Consider the following 18715-nt stretch of genomic DNA (forward strand, 5'->3'; position numbering starts at 1 on the left):
CACGGCAATCACTAATTCTGTTACTACAGATTTGCCTGTACTGAACATTTCATATTAATGGACTCACACAAAAAATCATTTGTGACTGACTTCTTTCACACTGTATGTTTTCAAGTTTCATCCATGTGCTGCGTGTAGTACTTACTACTTCAGTCCTTTTTATTGCTGAATAATATTCCATTGCATGGCATACCACATTTGTTAATCTATTCATCAGCTGATAGACATTTGTTTTTGCTTTCTGCTGTTTAGCAAGTAATACTTCTATGAATATATGTGTATAAATTTTTGAGTGAACATATGTTTTCATTTTCTTGGGGATAGAGCTATAAGTGAAATTACTGGGGCATGTGGTAATTCCACATTTAACCCTTCGAGGCTTTTTTTCTTTTAGATACCTCCATAAAAATTAAAGTCTTGCTACAGTAACAAAATATATATATATTTCTAAACTGCTTAAAGTTCAGCCAGCCACAGGTATGACTTAGTTTCAAAATTAGTTCAGATGAACATATGTCAATCTATTTTTATTCACTGTGGAAAAGAAAATTTCAAAGAGCTGTTGACCAAACATAGTAAGGTTTTCTCCAGTTGACTACATTTGTCCTTATAATAATAACTGAATGGGATAGGTTTCTAGAATGTCAAAAAAGTTCATTATTTAGAATACATTCTACTTTATATGTTGGCCAATATATGATCCTTTCTCAGAAGAAAATTCAACTTTTTTTTTCAACTAGAAAATATATCATTCTGAAAGGCAACTGAAATTTCTTTCATATCAGGGGTCTCACAGCTACAACAAAACCAGATTGGTAGATAATAAGTTCTAGAATTACATAAACTCTTCCATTAAAAAACAAACGTACAACCTTCAATTCTGTAACAACATTAGGATGTTGCCACCTACTTGGATAGGAATTACATTTTCTGGCACTATAAAATGAAGTATTAAGCTACCCAATATCTGAGCTGGTTTTCCATTATCTGTTTATAAAATAAAAAATACGGTCTATGAAGTATATCATAAAAGTACATGAAATGCTACTTTATCAAGATACAGCAATATATGTATTTAAAATTTACAGGGTTCAAAAACACTTGTATATCTGCCTTTTCTTGTTGCAAAGTCTTCCCAGCAGGAATTTAAGAGGCAATCTAGCCTTTCCCCACTCAGTCCAGGAGACAGATTTAGCTTTGATAAATCTTCCCCCACTCCCCCGCTTTCAACCTTGAGTATTAAATGCTAAGAATTAAAGTCCTGAAGAATAAATGGCTCTGAAACAAAGTGGCTCAAATTTTGAAGGTGCCCTTTAGATATGAAATACAGACACGTTAATCCATTTTGCTATATCACAGTTTCTTTGTTCTACATAGTTCTACAATGTTACACATGCTATGCTTGTTAAGCAAATTGTTTTCAAGATCATGTTGGGTGAAAGTAACACAGTGGCTTCTTTTTTAAGTATCGTTTTAAGTATTTATCAACCCTTCTCATGAATGAAATACTGCACCTTAAAAATTTTTTTGAATTGCAATTAAATTTTAGCAGCAGTTAAATGCAATGGGGTTATTTTAGTAACTGAGGAATTTTCCTTTATAAGAATAAGAAATTGGATCACCTTACTAACCTTTCTTTTCACTTTCTCCCTTGATAAATGAGTCTACTTTGCAAACAGCAGCTGATAGAGAATAAAAACTGGAGTAAAATGCAGGCTATAAACAGAGAAAAGTTTCTAATTTTAGAAAAGCACACCCCTCAACTTAACCATGCTCATTAAATAATATATAGGACAGTTATGAAGCTATCCAATTGTAAAGTTATAAACATGACCTGGATCTATGCTTCATTAATGGGGTGCTAACTAACAGTAGCACACATAAGCAGAATCACTCAAAGTAACCAAGAAGCAACTGAAGACAGCATAATGATGACGTATGAAAAAGTAAGACTCAATCAAGAAAACAATCTTAAAAAAAACTACTACTTAATAAATAAGTTTGTAATACATCTGTAAATTACCAGAGTCACACTAGAGCCACTGTTTAAGTCTAATTTTCAGGACTCTTCATTCTTTCCTCACTTATTCTAACTGAATTACTTCTGCAAGTGTGATCTCTCTTCATTTTCACAACAATCAGTGAAGTAGTCAGGACGAGCTTTATGGCTCCAACTGTACAGATGAGGAAACCTAGACCGTGAGTATATGTATGGTATTTGCTCAAGCTCACGCAGGTAATGAAGGGAAAGTGGGAACAGAATCTCAGTCTCTACTGCTCCATTGTCTTTACAGAAAATAAGAATAAACTCAGATAAACTCAGGGGAAAAAAATCCTTGTGTCCATTAACAGCAGAAGCAGTTTTGTTATTCATTTAAATCTTTATAATGACAGCTATCAAAACAAAACAAACAAAAAGAAACTGTCTACAAATCATTGTAAGATTGCATAAAGAGAAAATTCCAATTAGAAAAACATCTTAGTTAATATTTCAAAAGGGACAATATTTGGGTACATTCTAGTAAAATAATTATTTTAAAACGTTAAGGAAGCAAAAGAAAAATCTTTATATTTATAAAGTCTGTATATTTAAAATCTTTATATTTAAAGTCACATAATTTATGAGTTAAAATGAGAGGAAATGTCTTTACAAATAAGTTAAAGAAACCAGACCAAACTCTCTATTTAAGAACATGTCTCCCACTTTTATGTAGAAAGACTTTCAAATTTTCTATATGGTTTGTTGCATTTTTTAATGTTTCTTTTTTTTGAGAGAGAGAGAGAGAGAAGAGAGAGAGAGAGAGAGAGAGACAGAGAGAGAGAGAGAGAGAGAGAGAGAGAGAGAGAGAGAGAAGCGTGTGTGAGTAGGGGAGGAGCAGAGAAAGAGAGGGAGACACAGAATCTGGAGTGGGCTCCAGGCTCTGAGCTGTCAGCACAGAGCCTAATGCTAGACTCAAACCACGAGATCATGACCTGAGCCAAATTGAGCCACCCAGGTGCCTTGATTTGTTGCATTTTCTACATTACACATTTACCAAAATTTTATTTTCTATTAGTAAAGAATTCATCTAAACTCTAAAGTTTAGTTGTAAAAATATATTTACATTTCTCTGATATCATTTTAAGAAATCTAAAAATCTTCAATCTATAAGTACTGAAAAAGGTATCAAATGACAAGATAAATTCATTTAAGCAGGATTACACAATAAAGACTAATTTTGATTAAACATGAAATATGACATAGTTTTAAAAAATGTAGCCAGTGATAACAGAGAGAGCCTAACTCACACAGGCAAAATTATAAAATTAAAATAAAAAAAATTAAGTCTTGTAAAAATACCTTCCATTACTGTAGAATATAATCTCCCTTCCCACCCCACAAAAAGCTTACATTTGGGTATACTTATGGCATAAAGGTCTTTAAAATGCTGTATATATTAGGTAGCTCCTCACTATCAAAAGAAGTCTTTAAAAGCTTGATATTTTAAAAGAAAAATCCAATTTTGATAAAAATTTTAAAATCCTGTTTTTACAACTCTTGAGTTAGTATCTGGAAAAATAAAGCATGAGAAATAAAAAAACTAAGTAAAAACTGCAGAGAAACACAGCAGGTAAATTATTCTTAATTACACTTAATTATTAGGGCTTTAGGAAAATACTCAACTTCTCTGATCATGTTCTCAAATCTGCATAACTCAGATAACTTTATAGGGTTGTTTAAAAGGATAGCATTAGATAATGATATATGTGAAAACAAGTTTAAAATTATAAAACTCTAAGAAATTATGAAGCGTTAATTCTTTTAAGATCATATAAAGATACACTGAAAAGATGAAATGAGGGGACAATACATTAAAATCCAGGATGAAAGTGCTATCATATTGGGGCGCCTGGATTGCTCAGTTGGTTAAGCGTCTGCCTTTAGCTCAGGTCATGATCTCATGGATTGTGAGTTAAGCGCCATGTCGGGCTCTCTGCTGCCTGCAAGGAGCCTGCTTCAGATCCTCTGTACCCCTCCCCCGCCTGTGCTCTTTCTTCCTCTCTCATAAATAAATTAAAAAAAAAAAAACTTAAAGAAAAAAAAGAAATTGTTACTATAGTAACATAGAAACAAAAAGAGATAAAGCAAAATGATTTATATGCAGTCTTTCTCCTAGAGCATAATTATGATAAACTGAGGGCACAGGAATTAGACACTTACAGAACAGATGCAAGATAAAATAACTTTTTTCATACATACTATATATATTGTCTATGTATCACTACCAAAAAATAACGTATTTAAACTAGAAAATGATACAATGTTCTCAGAAAACCTTTCCATTAATAAGCTTCTCTCTTCTGGTCCTTATCTGGAGGCTACTATCAATGAATGAACCAATTATCAGCACTGCCCATGTCAGTGGACAAGTGGCCTTTAAGAGACATTCTTTGGGAGAGAGACAGGAATGCAGAAAAGAGATTAGAAGATAAGAGATATTTACTAATTTCTTCAGAAAAATCCCAACTGCTGGGGGAATTTCTACATGGAAGGAGAGGAAATATGAATTGTCAAACTAAAATTGGCTGGCCTTTTATACTTAAAATTAAATAGTATCAACATTTACTTGTCTTCTAATGCTGATAACAAAACGGAAAACTGTTATAAATAAAAAAGGGCAAATTATCAAAGTTTTGACTAAAAATTTAGATAGAAGACTTTTATACTTATGTATAAAAGCAAACCTATACTTATGCTCTCAAACATTTTTTCTCTTGACTTCCCTGAAGATTTTCACCACTTCCTAGGACTTTCTTGCCTGCACATTTCTTACTTAAAATACATTTACAGGTACATATATGAAAATACATTTATAAGCACATATAAGTACATATATGAAAAATATATTTATAAATACATATGTGGAAAGCACATATCTAAATACATATATAAAATACATATATAAGTACATATATATGAAAGGAGTTCAGAGGGCTTCTTTATCACTTTATGTCAGCAACTAGAACATGAATTTCCACTAACTACCTCAACTTCCAAACACTTAGCCATGGGGAAATCTTGGGCATATGGTTATCATTTTTGCTCTCTTCCCTTTGCAGATTCCCAAGTAGAAACTGCTGTTATCAGAATGTAATCAGCACCAGCACTTATGTTAATGGACACAATAGATCAGATGGCACCATCTGAATAAAGAGGAGATCGTTTTAGGAACCTCTGCTAAGTAATCTGCCACATTATCCTATAAAATGCAATATATAAAGGATATTCTATGGAAGCTAAAGGTAATCAAGCTCACTAGAGGAAGTGTCGAGCTCTGCAACTGTTGGTATATGATAAGAATCATGAATACGAATAGGAGGAAAACTAGTAGGAATACTGGTGACACTGGTAACTGACAGTGCTTGGAAGGGAGTACAGAAAAAAAAAAACCCTAATCTAGTAAGGAATCTGACAACCTGATTCAGTTCATGATTTGTAAAAAACACTTATGTGATATTCATTCCTTCCTTCCCTCTACCTAACTGGGTGATAGTAAGTGAATCTTCTACCTCATAAACTGTTTTCTCACCTGCAAAACTAGACTACATGTTACATCTCAATAATTTTATCTGGAATAAAACTTTATGGGTTTTCTATATTCTCACCTGCTTTAAGACCTCACTGTCCAAGCCATTTAAAAAGCTACTGTAAGCAAGCTGTCAAGACCACCAGCTAAAAAGAAATAGAAATATACTTCTGTATGTGTTCTAACCCATAGTGATGGGAGAAAACATTCACAGAGAAAAGCAAAATTTTCTTAATTTATGAATTCTGAAGTACCCAAATCTACTCTATTGCACATGGTAATAGGATTACTCAAAGAGTAATACTTCTTTCTTTGAGGAACAAGGTCAAAACCACCTTGTAGGTAGCTGAGAAATAATTAATAATAAAAACCAATAAATGGCTGATAAAATGTTGTTTTGTATGGTTCATAAAACTTAATATAATTATAAAATTTACATTGCAATATTTTTGAGACTTCTAAAACACTTATTTCCAAAAGTTAAATATTTAAAATATATTTAAAAGGCCTACCACTTTGTTGACCATCTCCATATCACACAGATTGTCCACTAAAATTCGACATGCTTCTTCTTTACCCCAGTGAGCAGCAGCATGAAGAGGTGTCCAGCCATCATAATCTTTAATATTAACATCATAGCCTGCCTGTATTAGAAGCCTAAAGAAATTATAGTGAATTAGATGATCATTAGAAAAATCTAAACGTGAGCAAACATAATCAACAGCTTTATACCATGCAAGCTAACAAAAATCTGTGATATATTTCTTTTCCTAGTTCCCATCTCCTTTCCCTTCAATGAATTAACTAGGGGAAAAGAAAAGAATTCTCAGAAAACACTGGTAAAGAGGATCTTGAATTACTGCCATAATAATGCATTCATTTTAACTAATTCCTAATAAGTGTAATGGTTTGGTGGGACACTGATTAATTCTTCTTAATATGAATTGTAATTGAAATTTTCACAGGAAAGCCAATAATTTTTCAATGTGAACTCAAAAACCCTTGGATCAATTTGTATATTAAACTGATTTATTGCAGTGAATGTCTTCAGGTGTCCACATAATATATTACCTCAGGCTAAATGTGTTCTAAATATATACTGGGATCAAATAAATTTCTTTTGAAGTTTTTCTGTGGTCTTGCAGTTGAGGAACTAGTTTGTGAAAGCTTTCACAAACTTAATGACCCACCTACCATGGGTAATTTTCATAGGAAACTGACAGTCTGCTAGGAACAACACAAAGCAGGGGAAGCTGGGCGGCTCAGTCAGTTAAGGGTCCAATTCTCAATTTCGGCTCAGGTGATGATCTCATGGTTCAGGAGATCCAGCCCCAAGTCAGGCTCTGCGCTGACAGCATGGAGCCTATTTGGGATTTTCTCTCTCTCTCTCTCTCTCTCTCTACCCCTCTCTCCCCACTTGTGCTCTCTTTCTCTCAAACTAAATAAATACACATTAAAAAGAAAAAGGAACAAAACAAAGCAAAACAAATATTCCAAGGGATTGAGTCTACTTTTCTGCAGCAGTAAAAAGCAGATATTCTGTCAACAAAGCTAGAAAAGAGGAACACATTTTAATACAATGCAAAGACTTTTATAAATTGTTAGTATGCCCTCCTAGCTGTATATTCACATCGACCTTTATTTTATCTAGAAATTAAGCTCAGAGAACAAAAATTGGGTCTATAAATTGCACACAGCACAGTCTCACACGCACAAAGAAGAACAGTAAATACTTTATAACTCATGAAATCACTTACTCTCCAAGAAGTTGAGCTTGAGAAGGGCTTCTTTTTACCTACGAGAGGTGGCAGTGATAGCTAATACATAACCCTTCATTTATTTATATTTCAAGAATTGATACCCTATTTCCTCAGAATATTTAATGCAGCTGTTTCTAATTCTGATTCTAAAACAAAACCATCTGAAGAGCTTGTTAAAAAAAAAGATTCCCCAGCTCCACCCAATCCTATGCAATTAAGCAGCATATTGGGAGATGGGCCCTGTCAACCTATATTTTTAGTAAGTCCTGTGTCATCTGCCTGCAGACCAACATTTAAGAGCCACCAATCTAAAGAATGAGCTAACTGGGGCGCCTGGGTGGCTCAGTCAGTTGAGCATATGACTTCGGCCCAGGTCATGATCCCGTGCTTTGTGGGTTTGAGCCCTGCATTGGGCTCTGTGCTGACAGGCTCAGAGCCTGGAGCCTGCTTCAGATTCTGTTTCTCCCTCTTTCTCTGCCCCTCCCCCATTCTGTCTCTCTGTCTCCCAAAAATAAACGTTAAAAAAAAATTTTTTTTTAAAGAACAAAGCTAACAGATATAAGTCTAGAGATTTAAGTTAAAAAAATCCATTAACATATATATTATTAGAAACTTTATTAATAGAGACAGAATACTGGAAGATAATGAAAATAATCTCCCATTAGAAAACAGAAACTATAATAATGTTAAATATTCTGAGAAACATAAAAATTAGAAGTATTTGGAAGTCTATGTGGAAAGGAAAGACAGAAAGGTAGTTACATTTTATTCCCCATAAACATACGGCTCTCTGTATATGCCAGGCCACATAAAACTCAAAAAAAATAAGACTGTACTTATTATATTCAAGGAGATTCTAGTGGAGGATGAAAGTCAAGTAAAACAATAATCAACCTTCAAAGACAGGTTTTGTGATGAAGATGTAATGGCAGTACAGAACTGAAAAGTATCAAACTCAATTGCAAGGGGTTATGTATTTGTGGGGGAGCAGGAGGGGGTGATGGGTAGGGTTACATTTGAAACCAGTATCTTCTATTTATTTCTCATGTCATATACATATTTTTACTTATTTTTTTAAGTAATATATTTACAAAGTTCAAAAATAAAAAAGACTAAATGGCTACATAGGTAAGTCACTCCTACTGCTGACCTTTAGCCCAACAGTTCACCAGGTTTTCCCCCCTTAGATAACCATATTACTAATTTTGATTGGATCCTTACAGAGAGATTTTATGTATATATCAGCAAATAACAAAAAAATATTTTTTCTTAAAGATTTTATCTTTAAGGGGTGCCTGTGTGGCTCAGTCAATTAATCATCTGACTCTTGATTTCAGTTCAGTTCATGATCTCACTGTTTATGGGATCGAGCCCCACACCCGGGCTCTGTGCTGACAGCATGGAATCTGCTTGGGATTCTCTCTCTCTCTCTTTCTCTGCCCCTCCCCTGCTCATGTGTGCACGTGCACACACGCGCTCTTTCTCTCTCTCAAAATAAACATTAAAAAAAAAAAGATTTTATCTCTACACCCAACATGGGGCCCAAACCCTCCACTCTGAGACCAATACTCCCATACTCCACTGACTGAGCCAGCGGTTGCCCCTAAAATTTAAAACAATAACACTACCCATTAGTGTTTTAATTGGTACAAGAGTATTCCAAAGGATGTATCAGAATTTAGTCAACATTCTCCTACTCCTAGTATAAACAATGCTATTAGCACATACCTTATTTCCTGTGAGAATATCTGTAAAAAAAAAAATTCTAGAGGTAGAGCTAACTGTTAAGCCAAAGAATAACTGATACTTTGATAAAATCTGCTCAACTGTCATACTTTCACCAGTAATATGAGAGTGCCTTTTCCACAACCTTGCCAACAGTGTGCCAAACATTTTAATCTTTGCCAATATGATAGATGAAAAGTGGCAGTAATTCATTGTAGCTTCAACTGCACCTATTATGAATAAGGTTGAGTGTTTTTTTTTCATAGGCTTAAGAGCCTTGAACTTAGTCAAAGGATCGAATGGAATTTGCCTCCAAGTTGAAGAGATGGTGAATGAAGGTATCTAAACAGAAACAAAGTAGGCATTAAGACATCATGACAGAACTTCAATTAGATATATATAGTTGGATAATGCATGCCTGAGGAGCAATGGTAGCAGCTTAGCTTAAAAGAGGATGACTAATGGTCTTATGTACTAATTTGAGGAGTTTAAAATATATCCCAATCCACATTGAGAATCTTCACAAAGAATTTTAAGAGCCTAGATAACCTAATTACAAAGACCCCTTAGAGCTGTCTAGAAAACTATTTTACGGTGCAATCTACTACTTAAAAAGTATTACCTTTACTATTTGTAATATTCTTAATGTTTTCAATTTTTCCTTTAAAAAATGCTGTTGTCAAGTCACTAAGGTTCATTCATGACCTGCTATTGGGTTCTGAAAGTTTGCTACATTTTGGATTAGAGAGAAATACACAGGGGGACAAGAAAAGTAATTAAAAGTTAACTTCACTATTCTAGAAGGCTTCAGTTATTGAAGTAAGTAGGGATTGAAAAAAGGAGGAACTTGGGAATAGCTGACCCACTTACACTTCATTGTTTTTACTGAGCAGGGGGAATAAGAACAGACTGATATTAGAAACTCTTGTCAAACATAATATAAAGGGTGTAGAAGATTTTGCCGAGGGCTAGTCTTACTTCCTTTCACATACATCTAATAAAAGTTACACACAGCATTATTTTTTTCATATAGCTGATAACACCTTTGCGTTGCAGAAGTAAAAAAAGGAAAACAAATGACCAGTATGTAGCCCTGTAAAATCTCAGTTGCTTAGGTCTTGATATTTAATATTATGCTAAAAGCACTCTGAGTCCCAGTGTTACGCAGTAAAAAAAAAACTGCATTTTAAATTACATGTAAATACTCACCAGGAATCAAACTTTGTGAATTTGATATGTTTATAACATAACACTGTTCTTAGTCTCAGTAACCAGAGTTAGCCACTCTGGGAACCTCAAAATGACTCTGTAGTAATTTATCAGCCCAGAGGTTAACACATAATGGTTGCCTGATGCTTTAACTTATTGGGAAATTACAACCAAAGAAAAAAACAGTAGAATAATCAAAATTCAAGAGAAAAGAAAGGGCTTTAGAAACAAAGCAATAATGTTCAAGGTAGTTTTCTCTTTTTTCTGTAAATAGACATTAAATAACTTTTATAAACTGTTTCAAAATAATGTCTGCAGGTATCTTAAGAAAAGGAACAATGAAATAAGGAAAATAAAGTAGAAATAGGACTGTGAAAAACAATACTTACTTTAAAACTTCTGTATAGCCTTTTGCAGCTGCAACGTGAAGTGCTGTACCTCCAGATTTTGCATGCCGGACATCATTTATTTGACCACTATTTAGCCATTGTCTTGCATCTCTAAGCATTATCCGTTCTTCTTCTTTTCGTGCTGCTTCTATATCAACCCCTGATAAAATAAAAATTGCTTTTATTTATTTTTTTTTAAAAAAAAATTTTTTTTTTTCAACGTTTTTTATTTTTGGGACAGAGAGAGACAGAGCATGAACGGGGGAGGGGCAGAGAGAGAGGGAGACACAGAATCGGAAACAGGCTCCAGGCTCTGAGCCATCAGCCCAGAGCCTGACGCGGGGCTCGAACTCACGGACTGCGAGATCGTGACCTGGCTGAAGTCGGACGCTTAACCGACTGCGCCACCCAGGCGCCCCTTATTTTTTTTCTTTATAGAAAATGTTCTTCCTTTGTGGGAAATAAAATTACCCGAAACATATCAAGTTTTAAATAAAAATTAAAAGTGAAAGTATATTTTTTCAAAAATAGGCTGCTAATTAACAAGCTAGTTAAATAAAGAAATGTGGGAAAGCTGTAGATATTTTATTAGCCTTCTCTACTGATTATTTACTTTTTGCACCACAAATATTATTTTGGCTTTCCTTTTACCAACAAATCCTTTTTTAAAAACAAAATGGAATATTTCCTTAGGTATATTCATCCTTTAGTTTTAAGAAATTAAGAAAAAACCCATACATAATTAAGCCTTAAATTCCGATCTGCTTTGGCCAGTTCTCTAAACTCTACCCTACTAGGTACAAATGTTGATTGAACACTTCAACTTGGTGGTCCTGTTTTTATCTAAAATTTACCAAACTTTGAAACAGATTCTTTATAAAACTCTTTCCTTTTCCAGCACAGTTCATTTTCATTATTAGTATCAGCACTATAATTTTACTAAGTTATATAGATGTTCATTCATTTAAAAGCATTTATTAAGCATGAAGTTAGGTTGAGATGGGAAGAATTCAAAAAGGAATAGGACACTCTACTTCTTTCTTAGCTTTAAAAAAGCTCAAAATCCTGACAAAAAAAATAGAAAAGATAATCTTGAAATTCCTAAATTATCTCATGTTGGCTCATAGCTTCAACTGCCAGCTAATAAACAGCACATACCACAATGTGTTTATAGTATGTCTTGCTCCAGAAGTCTATGAACTTATTAAAGGTAAAAATACTATTTTTTTTAATTTTGTATTCTCACTGTCTAGATGAGGACCTAACACAAATTAAAAGGGGTCAGTAAATGTATACTAACTAATGAATAAATGAGTAAAAATCTCACACACACCCCACACCCACACACCTCCTTAGCTAAGAACTCTCCTGTAATTCATATCCATGTATCCAACTGTCTAGTCAGGACTTTTTCTTTCATTGATCCATTTATCCATTCACCCACCCATTCAAAATGCACTGACTACCTACTAGATGTCAGGTGCTTTTATAAGAATTCATATCCATGTATCCAACTGTCTAGTCAGGACTTTTTTCTTTCATTGATCCATTTATCCATTCACCCACCCATTCAAAATGCACTGATTGCCTACTAGATGTCAGGTGCTTTTATAAGAATTCATGGGGCGCCTGGGTGGCGCAGTCGGTTAAGCGTCCGACTTCAGCCAGGTCACGATCTCGCGGTCTGTGAGTTCGAGCCCCGCGTCAGGCTCTGGGCTGATGGCTCGGAGCCTGGAGCCTGTTTCCGATTCTGTGTCTCCCTCTCTCTCTGCCCCTCCCCTGTTCATGCTCTGTCTCTCTCTGTCCCAAAAATAAATAAACGTTGAAAAAAAATTAAAAAAAAAAAAAATTAAAAAAAAAAAAGAATTCATATCCATGTATCCAACTGTCTAGTCAGGACTTTTTTTCTTTCATTGATCCATTTATCCATTCACCCACCCATTCAAAATGCACTGATTGCCTACTAGATGTCAGGTGCTTTTATAAGATTTACTGGGGATAGAAGTGAACTCATTATATTGAAGGAGATATGCATATGTGAAGAAAAATAAAGCACAGTAAAGGGACAGAGGGTCATGAGAAAAAGCTGTTATTTTATAAGGTTTGGTAAAGAACAGTCTCTTTGATAAGGTGACATTACACCAAAAATAGAGTGATAGGTACACTATATATTTTGGGCAACATTCCAGACTGAGGGAAGTCCTAGTAGGCTCGACACAGAAGCCTGATTGGAACATTCTTCTGTTTAGAAGGCCAGGATGTCTACAAAGTAATGAGAACAAAGAGCAGAATGATATAATCTGACTTAATTTTAGAGAATCACTTAAGCTGAAAAGTTAAGAGAAGAAACTGAGGTATCAAATTAGAGGATACTGCAACAATTCTGTCAAGAGATGACAGAGTTTAAACCAGGGTGGTAGCAGTGAAGGTTAGTAAAGGGGTTAGATTCTGGATTCTTCAAGGTACACCAACACAATTTGTTGTTAGTGTGGATGTAGGAAACAAAAGTCAAGTATGAATCAAAGGTTTTCCGCCTGAGCAACTGGAAAGACTAAAATTTAAATATAAGAAATGTGAAGTTTAAGATGCCCTAACAGACATCTGATTGGAGATATCAAGTTGTCAGTTGGATTATCTGTGCTTGGAGAACAGAAAAGAGTCAAGATGGGCAAATACTATAATAAAATTATATGCCACAGGTATCTGAAACTTCATGCTAAAATCTTAACTCAATTTCCCTAGCCAGTCTGCTTGCTCCCTGTCTTATAATTACTGTACCAAGTACCACTACTTACCCAGCACTTTACCACTTTACCAATTAGTTCAGACTTTGAGTTGCCATCTCAGACTGTCATCTTGATGGTATCTTAGTTCATCACCATCTTACTTCATGTCCTATATCCCACACTTTACTACTATTACTGACCTGTAACCATCTTATTTAAGATGCCTTCTACTGTTATTCAGAAAAGAAATTATAAAGTTGTAATTGTAATACATTAAATATAAACTTTTTAAAAAGTTTATTTATTTTGAGAGAGACAGAGACAGAGAGAGACAGAGGGAGACAGAGGGAGAGAATCACAAGCAGGCTCCACACTGTCAGCACAGAGCCCGATGTGGGGCTTGAACCCAGGAACTATGAGATCATGACATGAGCTGAAATCAAGAGTCAGCTGCTTAACTAACTGAGCCACCCAGCTGCCCCTAAATATAACCTTTTTACTAAATGATTTTCCTCATGCTTTATTCTTTTGTCTTTTAAAACATGAACCTCTTATATTATCTTTATCATTTTTGTCTTTGCCATCTTGAACACTTATATTATCTTTTACTATTCTAAGTTTCCTCTGAACTTGAAATTAAAAAATATCTTTTTATCTAATTTCATGCTATCCTTAGCTACTTGCAAAGCAATTACCTTTTTTCTGCTTCCAAATCATGCTCTTATATGAATATTATGTAAAAACAAAACAACTCAAGTTTAAAATTAAAGTATGTGTGAAGGGAAATTTCTTATGCTTAAGAAAATCTAGTTAGAAAGAAACTCTTCTGTCATATTAAATTTTTTTTTTAAATACTACCGATATAGACCCTGCTTTAGTTCATCAAAATTTAGAAAGAAGGAAAAAAAGAAGCCCTTATTATAGTACATATTACTTGTTTTCCAGTTCCATTGTTTTAAGTAGCTAGTGACCTTGAGAAAGCCATAACTTCTTTGAATATTAGTAGAATGAGTTAAGAACACGGATATTGAACCTAGACTGCTGGGTTTCAATCCCTTATCTGTGACTTACTAGCTCTATTATTTGGGGCAAGACACTTAAATCTATGCTAATATTCAGTTGAACTGTAAAAAAGAGGTAATGAAAGCACCTATCCTACAAGGTTGTTGTGAGGATTTAATTAATATATGTGAAATGCTTAAATCAGAAGTAAGCACCCAGGTGCTTCGCTAGCAGCTATCACTAGCAGCTCTAAATGCCTATGATTCTGCTCTCTTTCCTTGCTTTATGGTCTAACAGAAAGAAAATCCTCTAATGCATTTACCTGGTCCTTAGCCCACCTACTATAAATGCAAGATTTTTGAACAATGAAAACAATATGTATCAAAACTAAATTGGATATAATATAATAAAGTGATGAGATTAACATCTGTCACTAGTATTGAAAACCAGTAAATGTAAGACTGAAACGTAGCCAAATCTCTTGGTAAGAAAAAATAAGAATAAACCGGAGTTTGGTCACAGCTAAGAGACACAAGACTGACTTGTGTCCCAAGCTAAATACAGACAATTGCATTAAAATATAAACCAGAAATACTTTTAACTATTGTTCAACCTTCGAGATCAGGAATTGCATGCTCTGACTGTGCCAGTGGGGCACCACAAATCATTTCTAGTTTCAAAGGCAATTTCCTTAAGGATGACTAGTTACTGATCAAATATATTATATGAGGAATTAGAGCTGGAAGAATTAGAAAATTTAAAATATGAAATAAAAACATATCAGGATAAACAATTTGAGTAATCTTATCAATGCAAGAGGTATATTTAAGGTGCTCTTTTTAAAATTATTAAAATCTATTATTAGAGCTATCCCTTCATTTTGTTTCTCTGAAATAAAGTTATGCTATAGAAATTCATGTATTCCCATTACATGAATAAAATGAACATCATGAAGTATCTTCTAGGAGACACTCTTAATAAAATGCAGTATGCTAGTGATGGAGAGTGTGGGCTCAAGATACCTGTCACACTATTTGGGACTAAACTACAGTACTTACTTCCCACCCACATGATCTTTGGCAAATCACTGAGCCTCAATTTGTCATCTGTAAAATGGGGGTAATAGTAGTAGTAATCTCTGAGAATTGTGCAGATGAAATGAAATCAAGCCCATTGCTCAATTCCTGGCATACATAATCAGACTTATTAGCGTTAGCTTTTCACTGTTCAGTTCCAGGGTCATCTCATCTATTTTTCTCCCAGATTTACATTTTTCCATCCTGGTATCTCCTGAGTTCCAAAAATGTACCAAACAATGTAATCTGGATGTCCTTTTGCTGCCGCAAACTCAATATATCCTCAAACTCATATACTCTCTAAGTCTGTTCCTGCTTTGTCCCACATTTTCCCATATGAGTTTAGCCATCATTAATTCTTTTTTTTTTTTTTTTAAGGGGGGGGTGTCTTTTTAAAGTTTATTTATTTAGAGAGAGAGACAGAGAGAAGGCAGGTGAACAGGGGAGGGAGAGAAAAACACAAGCAGGCTCTGTGCTGTCAGCACAGAGCCCAATGCGGGGCTTGAATTCACGAACTGCGAGATCATGACCTGAGCTGAAAGCAAGAGTCAAACGCTTAACTGACTGAGCCACCCAGGTGCCCCTAACTATCATTAAGTCTTAAACTAAAAACTTCAGGAGGCAAACAAGTGGCCTCAATTCTTCCTTTATCTCCACATTCAATTCTTCATCAAACTGTTTTAATTTTACCTTAATATCAAGACAGCCCTGCTCTTTTCTATCTTAAATGTAACTGCTTTGTCCTTAATCATCTTTCAGCAGAACCAATTTAAGAGCCTTCTTCAAGGAAGATAAGCCACCATGTATTTCCCATTCTAAATCATCCTCCAAGGTGCCATCAGCTGTACTACTAACAACCAAATCTCATCAGGCTCATTTCCTTCTTGGAGATCTTGGATGCATCTAATGCCTATAAAATGGATGTCCTTCACCATCTGGCTCCAGCCCAATCTTTTCAGGTCTCATCTACTCCATTCTGACTTTCTATCTCCACTCCAATTCTAATGTGTTCTCTGCATATGCTGTATCTCCAATTCCTTTTCTTTTGCACATGTTGATACGCCTGCCTGACATGCCTTTTCTGTCCACCAACTCCTTTCTCTGCTAAGCAAACTCATTCTCAAATGTCATCAATCTGAAACCTTTACTGACTACTGCAAGTAGTTACTCATAGACTTTTCTGTTCTCCCACATTTTGTCCCTATCTATATTTTAGCACACAGCACACTACATTTTGAAGCTGTTTATATATCTGACACTTCTGCTATCCTGTGAAATTCTTAAGAGTAAAGACTGTCTTGTTTCTTTATTTGTTGCTGTTTCTTATTTTAATTATTATTTTTTTAACATTTATTATTTTTTGAGACAGAGCAGGAGCAGGGCAGGTTCATAGAGAGACACAGAATCTGAAGCAGACGCCAGGCTCTGAGCTGTTAGTGGGCTCGAACTCACGAACCATGAGATTATGACCTGAGCCGAAGTCGGACGCTTAACCAATTGAGCCACCCAGGTGCCCCTGTTATTTTTTAATACCCAGCACTCAGAACATTTGCTGGCACATTAATCAACACTGAAATCACCGTAATTAAAATTAGTCTTTGCAAGCAGCTTCCTTCATATATAAGGAAACCAAAGGCAAGAAGTTTTCAGTACATCTCCATGCCTTTCCTAGTTCATAATAATTACTAACTAATATTAGTATAAAAAGATTTATTTTAACTACTGTTTAACAGGAAATGGTGAGCTATCTAACTAGGCATTCATCACAGCCAGGTGGGCTGATAAGGTAGTATTCTTTATAGGTTGTGATGCTTGTCTCTATTTGTCCAACTTCCTCAAGTCCTGAATATCCCATTATTCCAGAACACTGCCTAGAATAGAACATGCCTGTTAAAAGCTCTTCTGTGTTCTTATCCAAGTTCCAGTTTATAATTACTTATCTAATGTGTGCCCTGTTTCTCCTGGGCTCCAGGGGATCTTCAACTGCTTGTTAAAATGCCTCAAGTATATTTAGGCACTTAAATATCCTCTCAGCTTCAGTGTCTTAAGATTTTTTTAAACATTTAGTAGTTACGAATTTTCCTAATCCCAAGGAATAAAAATCTCTTTATCAGAGACTAACTTAGCTTCTACTCCTTTGCTTCTATTTCATGATGAACGACACTTCAGCACGAGCCAACCTTCTAAACCAATATCCCATACTTTTAACACCTTAAAGTAAGGTGTTAAAAAAGAGTTCTTTTTTTGATAATACTCATTTAACCACTGCCTAAACAATGGATTTTGGTGGAAATCACACTAATTTTATTTAGCAGTACATACTAATTTTTTAAAATTTATTTATTTTATTTGGAGAGAGAGGGGGGCAGTACAAGCAGAGGAGGGGCAGGGAGAGAGGGGGAGAGGGAGGAATCCCAAACAGGTTCTGCACTTCAAACTTCCGCACATGAACCAGATCATGACCTGAGCCAAATTCCAGAGGTGGAAGCTTAACCAACTGAGGCACCCAGGTGCCCCATACATATTAATTTTTAATTGTGGTAAAATACACATAAAATTTACCATCTTAATAAACAATTTACCATCTCAATAAACAGTTCAGTAGTGTTAAGTACATTTACATTTTTGTGCAACCCATCTCTTTTCAGCTTGCAAAACTGAAATGCTACACCCATTAAACAACCACCCCCATTCCCACCTTGTGACAGCCATCATTCCACTCACTGTTTCTATTAATCTGACTCTTGAAGTACCTCACGTAAGTGAAATCATACAGTATTTGTCTTTTTGTGACTGGCTTTTTTCTGCTTATCATAATGTCCTCAAGGTTCATCCATACTACAGTATGTATCAGAATTTCCTTTTTAGTGAATAATAGTCCACTGTATGTTCATAACCACATTTTGTTTATTCACTTACCCACCGAAAGACACCTGGTTTACTTCCATCTTTTGGTTATTTGAATAAGACTGTTATAAAAATGGGTGCACAAATGTCTTTTGAAACCTTCCTTTTAACTTTTTGACTATATACCCCCCCCCCCCAAAAAAAAGAACTGCTACAGGGCACTTGGGTGGCTCAATTGCTTAAGTGTCCCACTCTTGGTTTCGGCTCAGGTCATGATTCTCACAGTTGTGAGATCAAGCCCTATGTCAGGCTCCCTGCTGGAGGTGGAGCCTGCTTAGGATTCTCTCTCCCTCTCTCTCTGCCCCACCCCTGCTAACTCTCACTCTCTCTCTCTCTCAAAAAAAAAAAAGGATT

At 35.1% G+C, this 18715-nt stretch overlaps 1 protein-coding gene across 6 annotated transcripts in view; it reads right to left on the reverse strand.

Moving 5' to 3' along the window:
* PPP1R12A (protein phosphatase 1 regulatory subunit 12A) overlaps positions 1-18715 on the reverse strand; it is a 163618-nt gene that overhangs the window by 65889 nt on the left and 79014 nt on the right. For all 6 annotated transcript variants that reach the window (XR_003970477.1, XM_030323293.1, XM_030323292.1 and 3 more), the window contains exons 4-5: positions 10651-10810; positions 6080-6224 (exon numbers count right to left, since the gene is read on the reverse strand). Coding sequence is in view for 5 of the 6 variants with exons in the window: in XM_030323293.1 (XP_030179153.1) it covers positions 6080-6224; positions 10651-10810 (305 nt within the window). In the remaining variant the exon portion in view is untranslated. The remainder of the gene's footprint in view (positions 1-6079; positions 6225-10650; positions 10811-18715) is intronic.

The sequence above is a fragment of the Lynx canadensis genome, chromosome B4, assembly GCF_007474595.2.
Source record: "Lynx canadensis isolate LIC74 chromosome B4, mLynCan4.pri.v2, whole genome shotgun sequence".
NCBI classification, from domain to species: Eukaryota; Metazoa; Chordata; class Mammalia; order Carnivora; family Felidae; genus Lynx; species Lynx canadensis.